Source organism: Psilocybe cubensis, chromosome 1 (assembly GCF_017499595.1).
Source record: "Psilocybe cubensis strain MGC-MH-2018 chromosome 1, whole genome shotgun sequence".
NCBI lineage: Eukaryota > Fungi > Basidiomycota > Agaricomycetes > Agaricales > Agrocybaceae > Psilocybe > Psilocybe cubensis.
The window spans coordinates 4,622,005-4,636,269 of record NC_062999.1 but is presented as its reverse complement, the minus strand read 5'-3'; the positions used below and the strand labels follow the sequence as shown (position 1 = coordinate 4,636,269).

Genomic DNA, 14,265 nt, shown 5'->3' with positions numbered 1-14,265 from the left:
ATATGGGATTACAGATGTTATGGTATATTTCAAATAAGCGCCCATTAGCAGGGTGATTGTTTACTCTTGTGCTGAAATTATATTTTATGTTTCTAGAATGTATTCTGGGATATAAACCGAACCGATATATACAAAGCACTCTCCTTTGATGTGCTACATGCTTATGATGGGGGACTATTCAAATCACATATGTTGGTGGAGCTAAAAGCAGTGCTTAGGGATCTAGGTAGAGATGCTGAGGTTGGTGTAGATCTTGGTCTGCAAAGTATTCCCCCATGGCCTGCACTCAACCACTTTGATGCACTAAATAAAACCGGAGAAATGTCTGATGGACGAAAGTTTGAACACCTATCCAAGGTTATCATTTTTGCTGCTCAACATGTGCTGACTGCTGAAGCTTCTCCACGTGGATACTTACTACTACGGCTAATTCGGAGCTACCTAAACCTTCGAATGTTTGCTTCACTAACTCTGCAAACGGAAACAACAATCAGTAATGGCCGGAAATATCTTGAAATATTCAACAAAACTCTTCAGGTGTGTTTCTTTTACAAATATTGGTTTGTGGCTTACTTTGTCACAAAATTTTAACAAAATAGTTGTATGCATCTGAAAGTCCAGAGAAGTCTTGGAATTTTCCCAAGACACACACGCACCAGCATATATTTGACGACATTCTTAATAAAGGCGTAACTCGCAACTATAATACAAAGCCATATGAGAAGGCAAACGGACCATTGAAAAAGTTCTATCAGAATCATACCAATTTCAAGAATGTAGCACCACAAGTAAGCCATGAACTGTGTTATTTTATGTGAGCATTACCTGATACATAACTGAATCACTACATCTTTTTAACTCGTTAGATTCTCCAAGTCAATGAAATGGATCTTGTGTCAAATATTGTACGTGATGGAATAGACTTACTCGATGTTTCTGTGGAGAAAAATATAGAAGATGCAGAAGAACGAGACGGCCTAGACCTGCCAGCAAAATCTAAGCCTGGAAATGACCATATACATCTTGGATCAAAGCTTCCTACCATTACATTGTCTGAACTTGAGCTGGAAACTATCCACTCACAAGACACTGCATTTAATTTATTCCGACGAAGGCTGGGTCAATCACTCTCACAAACCGTTGGAAGTAGAGTTTTGTTGAGTACAGATCATCCAGTAAGTGTTTAACCTTTATCAGACTTAGACTTTTGCATGCAGTTTGAAGCATTGAACTAACATCAAATTTCTCAATACTTAGATCACACCCTATCAGTCTATTGAGGTATTCTATGAATCACTCATTGACTGGCGGGTAGAAAGCAATATACTCCGAACAAATCCCAAATTCCATCATAAAGAAAGATATGACTTTGCCCTTATCAAGGTTGATCAAAAGCAATGCATTTTTGTGCAGCTTTTGTATCTATTTGGTATCGAGCTACATAATCAAACATATTATATGGCACTAGCCTTGCCTATGGATGTCCCCCGATCCTTATTGGCTCGCCGACGCGACATAGACTTGGGATTAATCAGGGTTCGGTCTCGGCCAAGATCATCAGCTGTTTTCATACATGCTGATACAATCATTCGGGGTGCACTTTTATCCAAAAATCACAGCACGGATGTCACTGGATCAGAATTTTTGGTCAACGATCTCATTGATCAGGATATGTGGGAACGCTTAAATCCAGATTTAGGTCATGTAGAATTGATTAATCATGCAAATGTGTAATATACTGTCCGCCCTGCTATTAATTGCACTTGCCTTTGTACTTGTCAATGGTCACCCCAAATAAAGGTATTTTCTTTAGACTTGCTGCGCTTTCATATATATTTAGGCATATTAAACTGAAAGACTTAATTTTGGCCCAACGGTAACACATCGGCACATCCTGAAATGCAAGTAAAGAAGAATGCGACATCGTGAGAAAGTTCACAGCCGTGAGAAAGTTGACTTAGAACAAATCAATTGCACATGGTAACAGGCGTTTGGAGAGCGGCATGGCTAAATTCAACAAATTAAACATAGATTCAATTAATTTGTAGTATAGAATAGCATTCTATCATGTTAGAATGCGCTCACATATCAGGTGGAGGTCTCAATAGATAGTTGCTCATGTGGTGTCAATGCAATTTCATGTGCATTAGTGATGAATTAATAAATTGAGAATCCCTTCACTATCAACCGGGTGCATTGATCAAAATGGTGTGTAGCTACAACATGCTTATCTGCTAATCATATTGCATGCGCTTCCAAGCAGCATGTGTCTCAGACTGTTCTAAAATACAATACTTTCACATCTACCTCATTATCAGTAGATAGAAGACATTGTTTATAGTTAATTTGGAAGCGGGTAGAAGGGAAGCTCTTATAAAAAAACAAGCCAAAGGCATATGTAGACATAATCTAACTACATAAAAGTGATGGCCCGTCGTCGTATCCAAGGTCCAAGCTCTGCTAGAAGTACATCTGGCAATCACCCAATGCTATCACGTACTAGCACTCCTCCTCTTATTGTGGATTCAATGCCAGGACTTGCTACAGATCCCGGAACATTACTCCCACTAGATACTTCTTCTTCCAACGCTTCCTTGCTATCAAATAATCCTTCAGAATCTTTTGCTGTTCCTCAATTTCTAGACATGACACAGCTCTATAAGGTGCAGTTCATTCACACTTCTGTATAGAATAACAGAAAATGAATCACTTTGACATATTATAGGCCTACTGTACACTGCAAAAGGACTACTCGTCTCTACAGACTGCAAACTCACAGCTTAAAGCTGAGGTTGCAGATTTAAAGCTACAGCTCACACGTCAACCAAAGCGCGTGCAGAATGCTAAAAATGCAAGTATTCCAGGCACTATTGTAGACCCAATTTCATCCGAAGTAGACCCTGCTGTGACAGATATGGCGCTGGATGTGAAAAAATGGGGGCGGTATTTTGGACTGTTTTACAATCTCTTTGTTACACCTGCCATGTTTTCTCCAACATTACCTACTGCATCATTTGCCTTGGACAGCGTTGAGCGCTACAAATCACCAGCTAATGAGGCTATTGGAGCAACTCTAGAGCTTTACGAGCACATTCCCTCCAAGTATCATCCAATCATGCGGTTGGCGTCTAGCTCAAAGGGTAAAACATTTCTCCGATTGGTAAGTCATTAATATTCTAAATTAAACGAGTTGTCGATAGAATGCTAATGTTTTGTTGAATGGGTGCAAATTACATCGACAGTTTAGGGAGGGACTCAGTGCTGGTCGGTCCACATCATTATCAATGCTTCGAACGTCTTGTGCAGCCAGTATTTTTGGCCTTCCGACACATTACTTTGATCCTAAATTTACATCCCAACGAATCAAGATGCCGGAAATTCAGAAGCTTTTGGGATTTAATGTCGCATTTGCTAACTCGGAAGCAGGAAAGGCCTCACCCGAAAAGGCTTATGCTCGCTTTCCACCTATTCTGTGTAAAAATGGTGATACCTCCCGTGTTGAACATAGATTTCGAAACAGGTCTCTATATATGGTATGAACAGTTACTTGCTTATTTTTTTTAATTACAAAGCTCACACTAACTATGGTGGCTTGTTGTAGACTGCTCGTGCTACGCTTTTTGGAAAGACATCCGCTATGGACAAGGACAATGCTGTGTCTCGGGCCTCAAGCTTTTATCTAGGGTCGGACAAGCCTGCAAAGACTACATTTGGTCTAATTGCAAATATTTGTGGATTTGTAAGTTGCTGGACCGTCTACCTTATTTGTTATATACAACGTTCATCTATTATCAGTGCAGATATATTTTATCTAGCGACAAATCGTTTGGCGGGTCAGGAATTGGACCCGATACGAAGATTGACTACAATGCCGAGATCAATTATTACAAAATGTACCTCACCCAACTTCATGCAAATCCGGCAACTGCAGGGTATGTTGTTAGACTTCTCAAAGAGTGGGACAGTGAAGTATTTGCTGTCAATATTTCGGCACATGGACAATCTGGACACGATGGTGATGGAGAGGTTATTGAATTAGATCAAGCTGCCGAAATTGAGCGAGACATGGAGCGTCTGCGTCTTGAAGAAGAATCTGAATTTGCTGTGTCTTCATATTCTGATGCATTTGATCGAGAAGATTTCGATGAAACGGAGGATGCAGACAACGATATTGAAGGTCAAGATATGCGCTCAGATTGTAAGTCATAAATTCAACTTTTGTGACTATGTTTGTTAATACTGTACTAATTTATACTGGCTTATAGTACTTGTTCCTATCCATGGTCCGACTACAGATGCGGAGTACTCTGATAATTTTGAAAAAGAACCACATCACGATGGCGCACGTCCACTCAATGAACAGCCCCGCAACGATCCAACTTTAGATTCTGTCAATGATATCAATGTCAACCCGACGACTATCAATCCATTGACACTTGCCGACCCTTTGACGGAATCCCTACCTTCTCAAGCCAATCCATCAGAACCCGTCGCAACATTGACAAAACGGTTAACACGCACCGAGTCCAGAGCTATAGCTTCTCGTCTAGCCGTGGAAGAAAGATTTCCAGCCCATACTTCTTTTCACACAATCAATGCCTCCCATCATTCCGATGACAATGCCAATGATTCCTCTCCCACCAGTCATGACCCAGGCACGCAACGAGGTGGGAAGTCTTCAACGCGGTCCCGGGGTTCTGGAAAAAGAGGACGGAAATAACTTATTATTGTCGATGTCCTATTGATAATATTAGTACATCCAGTGTAGATTTTAAACTGAACTTACTGTCATTATCCGACTGCTATTAGTCCCTTGCAAATTGTGGGTATTACTGTAAGAGCAAAAGTCAATCTCATCCGATTTGTGAGGCATATCCAATTTGCGAGGTGTATCCGATTTGCAAGGCGCATCCGACTTGCGAGGCAAAGAGTGACGCCTTCAAGAGTTAAATGTTTACAAAGGTACGAGTTAACCTTTTTTAACCAGTTAATATCCAGCTAAATGGCTCAGTGGTTTTAAAGGTAAGAAGTCTTTCACGTATATCTAACAACTTTCAAGGTAATGTGTTCGAATCCCGCTAAGTACATCCTCTTAATGAATGCTCTGTAATTACAATATCTGGCTTATAGGTATGTGTTAAAGGCAAGCAACGCTCTTGTATTCTTTTGATCATGTTTGACTCTTCTCATTTTACGGGTCACCTAATCTTGTCAAATGCATCTTATCAGGTATTTGTTGTCTGATCATGGCCTACCTGATCACGTTGGTGCTTAATGATCATGCGACTACAATTCTGATCAGGCATTATCATACAAATTTAGCATTAACGGCATTATCGGCCTGATCATGCACCTGGGAAGTTTCCGACAAATGGCGTAGCTCGTTGTTCGGGGGGCCGTTTGGGGCGGGAAAAAATGCGTTGGGGTCGGTTCGATGAGCAGACCACGTCGGCATTGTTTGCGCGACGTTATGGACAGCGGGCGGGGTGGATGGGGCGGGGCGACGTTGGATGACGCCCGCATTATTTCTGGGTGATTTCCCGATTCGGGTTGCAGATCATTGATGTGTTGATGTGATCAAATTGATCATCACCATCAATCCCATCACGCCGCGGCCATCGATTCAGCCAGCGCATGCACCGTGCGCGCGCGCGCGTTTTCAACGCGCACTGCTCGTTGTCCTGTAAGTCTTTCGCGCAGAGGTGTTGTTCTGAGACATAATATTACTAATAGAGTGACGTCCTGCGACGCCGTATGCTCACCAAATCAAACCAATGAGATATCCAAAGGATCACAATGCATTATGCAACACAGCACTGGTATCTTTACATGTTTCTAGATAGTTGATGGACACCGCACATATTTTGAGTGGCTATGGATTAGAAAACATAGCAATAAGATGATCAATACCTGAGTAATTTCTTAATACTTGTCAAATACAGTTCATGTGATGGACTTTGATGAATGTTGCTGCTGCTATATTGACTGGCACTTGTCGTGCCCTTCCTGTGGATGCTATATTTCTTTGTATGTCGTTAAGAAAGTTAAACAGATGTTGCTATATATGTATATTCTTATGCACAACTGTAAAGCATCTCGAGAACACTTTTTTATGTCAATATCTAAAAATAGCCACCTTTCCGGACGCTTTTTCTACGTCAATTCCAAAAGTAAATATTCAATTGGGATACATCTTCATGTTGAAGTTGCAAAAAGAATTATTGCTAAAATAATGTAAAATCATTCTATATCCAAATATACGGTGAAAAAAAAATGGATGCCTCAAAAGGTGTGCTTCAAGCTCGGAAGGCCAACCTCATAAACCACTAAAACCATAAATTTGTCCACAAAGATCACCATGTGGCAAAATACAACACACACTATAAAGTGTATGCATTTTGATTTAGTTTTAAACCAGCTACATGTTGGTACCTTTTTCTTAACGTAATCTTCAGAACTGCGTCCAGAATTTCAGAAATACATCAAAAAAATTGAATCCGAGATCACCAAACTAGATTCCGAGACCGTGTACGTGTTGATATTGAGTGAAACAGCAAATATAACACTGTTTTAATCTTTGTACTTCTAATATGAATGACCAGTATATTTGTTTCGTTACTTATATACCCTTTTATTTGACCTGGAGTTCATTAGAATGGGAAAGTAATCAGTGACCCTTTGTTTTTGCATCATTGATACTTGCGAAGCAGCAGCAAATGCATTTTACATCAGATTTCTTACAATAATTTTGGTATACATGACTACATACACAAGATCCAGGCTTTAAGTGACATTAGTAGACTATAGGTTGAGATAAATAAGTTGTCTACTCAGCACTTCTGCTAGTCAAGGTATCATATGCCTCTGCTTCCCCAAGCCTATCCAAGGCAATTACCCACGGGAGACTGGCTGAACTCCGTAGGTATGGGTCTATATTACCATATACCTCTGTCGCATACCTGTACAGGTTACTTCGATGCTTTATCCGCGCTGGAAGACTTACAGGACAACGAGCAGTGCGCGTTTTCAACGCGCGCGCGCGCACGGTGCATGCGCTGGCTGAATCGATGGCCGCGGCGTGATGGGATTGATGGTGATGATCAATTTGATCACATCAACACATCAATGATCTGCAACCCGAATCGGGAAATCACCCAGAAATAATGCGGGCGTCATCCAACGTCGCCCCGCCCCATCCACCCCGCCCGCTGTCCATAACGTCGCGCAAACAATGCCGACGTGGTCTGCTCATCGAACCGACCCCAACGCATTTTTTCCCGCCCCAAACGGCCCCCCGAACAACGAGCTACGCCATTTTTCGCGCCCGGCGGGGCCCCGCTCACTGTGTTTGGGGTTTGTTTGGCCGTATTGACCATTGCCCAGCTGAAGACTTCAATTGTGGCACCTGGCAGTTGCCAGCGTAGATACTTCCCATACACCTGGAAACTGCCAGGTATGAAGGCTTCAACTAGCAGCTAAGGCTGTTATCATCGTCTCCAAATTATTTAGTAAAGTGAATATGTTAAAAACAGTATCAGGGTAATGTACCAGATATAATCGAAGGTTCTGGAAGGTAATATATACTTGGGTGAGTCAACAGATCATCTGCTATGAGCCACAATACAGATTACGTCAGGATCAAGCTATCATTCTAATGCATTGGACTGTCGAATTAGACGCTATGTGTAGAGGTGATATCTCCCTACACGTTACTATATCATATTCTTTGGGGAGTGTCGGAAAAAAGAGCAAAAATACTCCAATTTGCTCAGCTGATAGTTTGCGATACGCGTTCACCTTCGTCACGCCACCGAGAGGGTATAAATGCGGCCAAATTATATCAGTTTCTTTCAAGACAATAGCGCTGTGACTTTGTCCAACCAGTAAGGCCGCCTGTCAAACAATGCGAAAACGCTCAAGCGCCCAGCGCCCGCTCGTGGGAAATACATGAGCATCTAGCACCGAATGGGCGACCGACCAGTCAGCGTGACGCTCAGTGCCGCCGCGTCGGCAGTTGCTCACTATTGTAATATAGGCTTGCTCAGGCTTTTTGCTGTACTACAACTTTGTTAGTGGTGCACAGTACGTATGATATCTGTGACTCACTGGCTGTCAACCCCTACTTGGGTCCAAATGATCCGACCTATGCTATAGTAGGAACACAGCCGCGTCGGGGATGTGGAGGGATTATGATATAAAAATGATACAGACAATGGAATGGAATGGATTCTATGCAAGTGCTATCTTCTTCTCCCCCAATCATTTACCGAGTAAGATTTACATTCTCAATATCGTTTGATACTCACCACACGCAGTTAGACTTCCAGGTGTGCAGACAGTCATCATCATGATTCTGTTTCATCCCAATTAACATTGTCGATAGCGGTGCACATAAATAATGCCTAGTGCCTCGGCCGAAAAATCAGTTCGTTTTAGCCTCGATGATGTAGACTTAGAGGACGAGAACGACGATATGGAAGAGACCGATGGTGAAGGTGTTTCTACTCCGCTGCAATCACCACCTCCCATTACACCCACTCCATCGCCTACATTTTCAGAATCAACGCTAGACTCAAGCATTGGACCTCTCACTCCTCCCCCGGGTCATCCGTTTCCAGGACCGTCTGGGTCAAGACATTTTTCTGTCAGAGAACCATCGGCGCTCAATACTTCAGCGATGCCCAAACTCAATCCGGTTCTCGTATCCGCTCACCCAATGCAATGGGATATGAATGAAAAACCGGATAAATTAATCAGCCTTCTTCGAGATAATGGAGGTGACGACCCTGTTGGAACGTTGCCCTCTGGCGAACCCATTCGCCAAATGCAAGTGGTACACGACGATCTCGCAGACTGGCCACTTCTAATCTCAGATACGGAAGAGCTAAAAGTCAAGCAAGTGCTATTGGCTATCCATAATCACCTTCAAAAGAAGGTTACTGGTGAATCGTATCACAGCAGAAAACGAAGTGAGCAGATGTCCATTTCTGAGAGATATAGGGAGAGAGCTCTGTCGATCCCAATCGGATCACCTGAGGTCGGTCTTCGAAGAATCGATTTCCTGCCAGGGAGGATGTACGTCGGACTGAAAGTCAAGTCTGGGACAGACGGACACTGGGACTTCATTCTCAGCGTGACAAATCAGGAATAATGGCTAAGCCTCCTGAATGACAGTGTAAAATAGTACTGTATTAAAATGACCTTAATTTCTTACGGAACACGCATATTATTGACTTAAGGATTTTAATACTATTCATTGCATGAATTGTAAAAGAAATCAACAAGCTTTAGACAATTTACAACAGTCGTAGTTCACTACTATCACGTCGATGAAAGATGATTGTAAACTGGGTGAGAAAAGGTGAGTAAGATATAATTTGTCGGGTTTTTTATCTGCAGAGGATATGTCACGGAGTCTGCTTACGCATATTAGTATCTATCCAATAACAATGTTTGCGCTGAGGTTGTTTCCAGTAGCAACAGTGTACGTGACGGTGATTCTCCTCCCGTTTCTCGTAGTCGCACTACACGCGGCGAGCTGCTTCGAGAGTTGGGCATTCTGCGTCGTTCCATCTTGATATTAAAGAGGATGGATAAAAGCGGCGGTCTGGTTATCAGGAATATCGGTGATAATGTCGCACCACCTGACATAGTTGTGGACGCCGACGACGACGGCAATGTTCTCTCCAGTATCAGAAACGAAACTTAGCATGCCGGAATTCCCGCTGCTGCCCATTGTAAGGGTAGTTTCTCCTGCGGAATCAGGGGTCCATGCTCCAGTTATCCATAGCGTTTTTCGACAGGTTTGAAGAAAGCGTTGGTGTTTGTTTGGTAGGTACGGGTGGCGATCGTGTAGCTCATACTGCATCCAGTGATAAGATGTTAGATGACTGAAAACACTCGCAAATACATGTATTGCAAAGATACCTTGTTTTGCTTGGCGGATTTAGAGAACAACTGGATATAGAGGTGATATGAGAAGGGAGTTTATATACTTGCAACATTATGTAACTATTCTAGGATTGTGTTAACCCTGTGTGAGCCAAAGTTGACTGAATGATCCAGACAAGGACTCTAGGTGAGAAGGGACACCAAGGCGAATAATTACTATCTAATATCTATGATTTATTCTAGGCCATAAAAATAAACTAGAGAGGGTCTTCCGAATCTCATGATTCCAAGTTCAGAACCATTTCTTGGTGTAACCTACTTCAAGAAACCCGAGGGACTTGTTCGGCAAAAATGCCAGGTTTGGAAATGCTACCAGATCAAAATATACTTTCCACACAGAAGTCTTCTTTAATTGCAAAGGATACTATCAAAATTTAGTAACATGGGTGCAAAAAACTTACTATATATGGTAAGGTTGTGCGAACGTGTGTCCGGTTTGGCGAATTTGAGGGCCAAAGTCAGCGGAAATCCGTATAAACCTGTAGGGTGCTTGTGGTTTACTTCAAGTGGAACAAATGAAGACATCGACAAGCCTGTGTCGAGTATCCTTTAGCTCTGTCATTTTCATTAAAGAGGTGAATAGTCCAGATTCAACTTGAAACACGTCCATGATGGCTCATTCCAAGAAAAAGAAGGCCTTCTAACGCGTATATAGTCACCTTCAACCTCGGAGAGCCGCACGAAGTCCTCGATTTAATAATATGTAGTAAGTACCGAAAGGGTATATCATCTCAGAGGACACCTGTGATGCCTGTGTCATTAATCCAATCCAGCACTAGTAATAGACCATCTTCAGGCCAAAGGGAGCCTTTTACGTACCATCGACAGCATGCACAATGCTATTATGATGTTACGATGTCTCTGTGAAGGTCACTGAAGTTCATATACAATTTCGCGATACGACTTTATTTGAAGGGGGCCTAATTTACAATGCGGCTAATACAAAAAAACACAACACATTTTTTATCCTCGACGTTCATCGACTATCGAGTCTTCTTCTTCCTCCTCGCTTCATGTATATTCAAGTTTAATCCCAATTTTTGATCTTCATCGTACCATGCTCCATAAAGTTCGTGTGGAACTTGAACGCATTCTAACAAACACAAAACAATAAACGCTCAGAACTCCCTCCAAAACACCACTGCAGAAGGAAAATAAACAACAAAATATGCTCACCCTTAGCATATGCGGTTCATGTCCAGCACCGCGCTTCAAGCACTCGAACAGTGACCGCTCATAGTATTCCATCAAGGCCGGCCTATAATCAGGGTGCGCGCACTTGTTGATAATAATAGGCGCGCGCTCGCGCGGAGAAAGGCCACGCAGATCAGCGAGACCTTGTTCAGTGACAATCACATCAAGGTCATGTTCTATATATCAACAAAGCGTAAATTAACATAGAAAAAAATATGAGCTTAGACGAAAAAAACATACCAGTCTGATCGATATGCGAAGCGAACGGTACAATACAGCTAATACCCGTCGGATCCGTCTTAGTAGGACGCGCACTAGGTGTGTGCATAATCGACAACTTGGCGTTGCGCAAAAAGTCCGCCGAGCCGCCGAGCCCGTTCAACATCCGCGATCCCAGAGCGTTCGTCGAGTTGGCGTGGGCGTACTGTGTATTTTTTAACGGTCGTCAGCGTCGAAGAGAGTAAACAAAAAAGAAAATTTTTACTAACAATGTCAACCTCCAAAGGTGTGTTCATAGCGATGACACCGAGACGCCTAATAATTTCAGGCGAGTTTGCGACTTGTTGGGAGCGAAGCAGAAGTCTATCTCTATAGTTTCCCCAATCTGTACAAGGCAAAAAATGAAGTATATTGATAAATTGCGGTTGGGTGGGTGCAATATTATGAAAGCGGTACTCACTGGCGTAGAACGTGTCAAACGCGTCCGGGCTAAACTTAATGCTAGTAGCAGTAGCAAACTTCAACTTTCCAGAATCGAAAAATCTCAAGAAAGTATCTGAACATAACGATCAGCATCAACGTAAATTCTCTCTCTCCCTCAGGAACCTCTACATATTTATCCAATCAAATACTCACCCTGCAGAACCTCAGTCCACACCTGCACACTCTCAAACGGTCCCTCTGCCAACCCGCCAATGATCGAGTTCGCGACATTGCCGATACCTGATTGAAGAGGCAGCAGTGATGAGGGCAGCCGGCCCGCGTGGACCTCGTCAGATAGGAAGTTGATGAGGTGTGCCGCGATAGCTCGCGATTCGTCGTTCTATGTGTCGTTGTTTTCGTATTTCGCCGAAATAATATATATATATAAATATATGTGAATACGAGAGCGTCCCAAGTGGCGTTCCGTGGAGGCGTTACGTGGCATTTGGATAGGAAATTTGGATTTGGATACGTCGGGTTTTCAGAGCAGAATGTGGCGATCGAAGGAGGACGTTGCGCGTGGCACCGATTATGCAGTGTCATGATCATGATCATAGAAAGAAGCACCAAATGATAGATATTGAATTGATGCGTGATGGGGTGATATATTGGGACCGCAGTCAGGAAATTGGACCAAAACAACACTGAAAATGACTGACCTCGGGAGAATTTTGGCCTGTATTATCGGGATGATTGGACTCGACAATTGCAACAACACGGTCTGGGTCAATAGGGATAGAAGTATTCCCAATGCGATCTTGCGGGTGCTTGATCAACTGCAAACGCCCATTCAGCAAACTTCCATAAACTGATGGGACCCGGAAAGACATACATAAGGCTGCCTATGAGGCGGCAAAAAGCTCTGGTTGATATCATGCAGACCCTCGAGGTTAGGAATGCGAGTGTTGACTTCGATAATGATCTTCTCCGCGCTCTGCAGAATCTCGGGTGTCGCGCCCACCGACGCACCGGGGACGATACCTCCTTCTTCAGTGATGGCGGTCGCTTCGACGATGGCCCAGTCCAGAGGCTTGGATGGGTCTCCGTGATTGCGGCGGAGGGAGTAGTAGCCGTATGTGAGATCTTGTGGGAACACTGTTGGTTCATTGGGAATGGAAGTGAGTGGGGTGTCGGAGAAAGGAGGTACAAAGAAAAGACGCACTGGACAAGTGTTTATCTGCAAACTCAATCCTTCCTGCGTTGATTCCCTTTGCTATGTCTTTTCCGACCTGATGAGGGTACCGCCGCGCGATCCTAAACGGGTATACATGTTAACCATAACGTGTAGTCGTGGAGACGAAGCGTACATGTCGAGTCTCGCCCATCTGTCCTCCACTTCAGGGCCAACACTGGCTCCTACGAAAAGGTTGAACTTTTTCTTGGTGGCAGGATCGTCTTGTAGGTTGTTCGCTTCTATATGGTTTGCGATGGCCTAAAAAATGACACGCTATCACTTGAATTGCCTCAGGTAGTGATGGTGGAAACACGTACAGTTGGAACGGTCTTGGGGTATCCAACACCCGTGAAGCCAGACCATCCAATCTGTTCGCAGAATAACACTTGTCTGAGATGTAAGACAGGGCATCAGAGAGTAGCTGTACAAACATAATCATCGTTCTACGAAAACATCGTCAGAACATGAGATGACAGACATTCAAGTAACACGCAACATACATTGAAAAGAGGGGCCAACTCTTCCGCGGTCATCAGCCTCTTGAGCAGGGCAGGTCTTCGGACACGCTCGCGCAGAGCAGCAGACGCTTTATGTGACGTCGAGGTTGGGGGGAGCTGCACATTGCGCAGATGTGGTGTTAAGCGCATCGTAGATTGAAAGAATATGTGAGATAGAGCTCTGGTAGTTAGGTCGAACCCGTGGAGAGACTTGTTGGGTGGAGTACGGAATCACAACTGACGATCGTGGTGGGGTGGGAGTCGAGACAAAGCGAAACAGAAACAAGTCGAAAGAAAAAGGGAAGGCAATGAGCTGGCATGAGCCCTCCGCAGAGCTACTTATAACATTGACCGCCATGAACCGAATGCCAACCAGCGTTCGAGATTCGAGGAATAGACTTGACCCGAGACGGAATTTCTTTGGAGGAGGGGTCGCCGAGCCGGCAAAGCGCCATCAGATGGCCAGAAAGGAGGTCCGAGAATATGCGGGGAATTCGACGCATTCGGCCGGTCCCAAGCGGGGAAAATAGGTCAGGACAACACGGCGGGATATTCAGAATATAGAATTCCTACAAACAACATACTTGAAATATATTGGGCCATCCGTCTTTCACATTTGTTTGAAATATAATGGTGCTAAATATTTTAAGTTTCCTACCACATACAAAGGTGCTTTATATTTCAGATTGAAAGGAACATCATATCAGTAAAATGGCAGGGGTTTACTGATATGAGGTTCCTTTCAAT

General features: G+C 43.4%; 4 protein-coding genes across 4 annotated transcripts; 3 read left to right on the top strand and 1 right to left on the bottom strand.

The window, feature by feature from the left end:
- Nucleotides 1–496: 496 nt before the first annotated feature.
- JR316_0001547 (uncharacterized protein) lies at nucleotides 497–1,187 on the top strand (the record flags this gene model as incomplete). The annotated part of the gene is made up of 3 exons (XM_047887350.1): nucleotides 497–537; nucleotides 617–788; nucleotides 867–1,187. The coding sequence occupies 3 exons, from the start codon at nucleotides 497–499 to the stop codon at nucleotides 1,185–1,187; spliced, it is 534 nt and encodes a 177-aa protein (XP_047755096.1).
- Nucleotides 1,188–2,426: 1,239 nt separating this feature from the next.
- On the top strand, nucleotides 2,427–4,720 carry JR316_0001546 (uncharacterized protein; the record flags this gene model as incomplete). Its single annotated transcript, XM_047887349.1, has 6 exons — nucleotides 2,427–2,663; nucleotides 2,726–3,160; nucleotides 3,243–3,533; nucleotides 3,602–3,739; nucleotides 3,796–4,198; nucleotides 4,266–4,720. 6 exons carry the CDS (start codon nucleotides 2,427–2,429, stop codon nucleotides 4,718–4,720), a joined length of 1,959 nt encoding a protein of 652 aa, XP_047755095.1.
- A 3,678-nt stretch (nucleotides 4,721–8,398) lies between these two features.
- On the top strand, nucleotides 8,399–9,151 carry JR316_0001545 (uncharacterized protein; the record flags this gene model as incomplete). Its single annotated transcript, XM_047887348.1, has 1 exon — nucleotides 8,399–9,151. One exon carries the CDS (start codon nucleotides 8,399–8,401, stop codon nucleotides 9,149–9,151), a length of 753 nt encoding a protein of 250 aa, XP_047755094.1.
- A 1,827-nt stretch (nucleotides 9,152–10,978) lies between these two features.
- Nucleotides 10,979–13,668, bottom strand: JR316_0001544 (Acetyl-CoA hydrolase; the record flags this gene model as incomplete). The annotated part of the gene is made up of 12 exons (XM_047887347.1): nucleotides 10,979–11,044; nucleotides 11,128–11,321; nucleotides 11,386–11,569; nucleotides 11,634–11,749; nucleotides 11,825–11,920; nucleotides 12,001–12,187; nucleotides 12,507–12,623; nucleotides 12,680–12,942; nucleotides 13,010–13,101; nucleotides 13,155–13,279; nucleotides 13,339–13,389; nucleotides 13,522–13,668. The coding sequence occupies 12 exons, from the start codon at nucleotides 13,666–13,668 to the stop codon at nucleotides 10,979–10,981; spliced, it is 1,638 nt and encodes a 545-aa protein (XP_047755093.1).
- Between the last annotated feature and the right edge of the window lie 597 nt (nucleotides 13,669–14,265).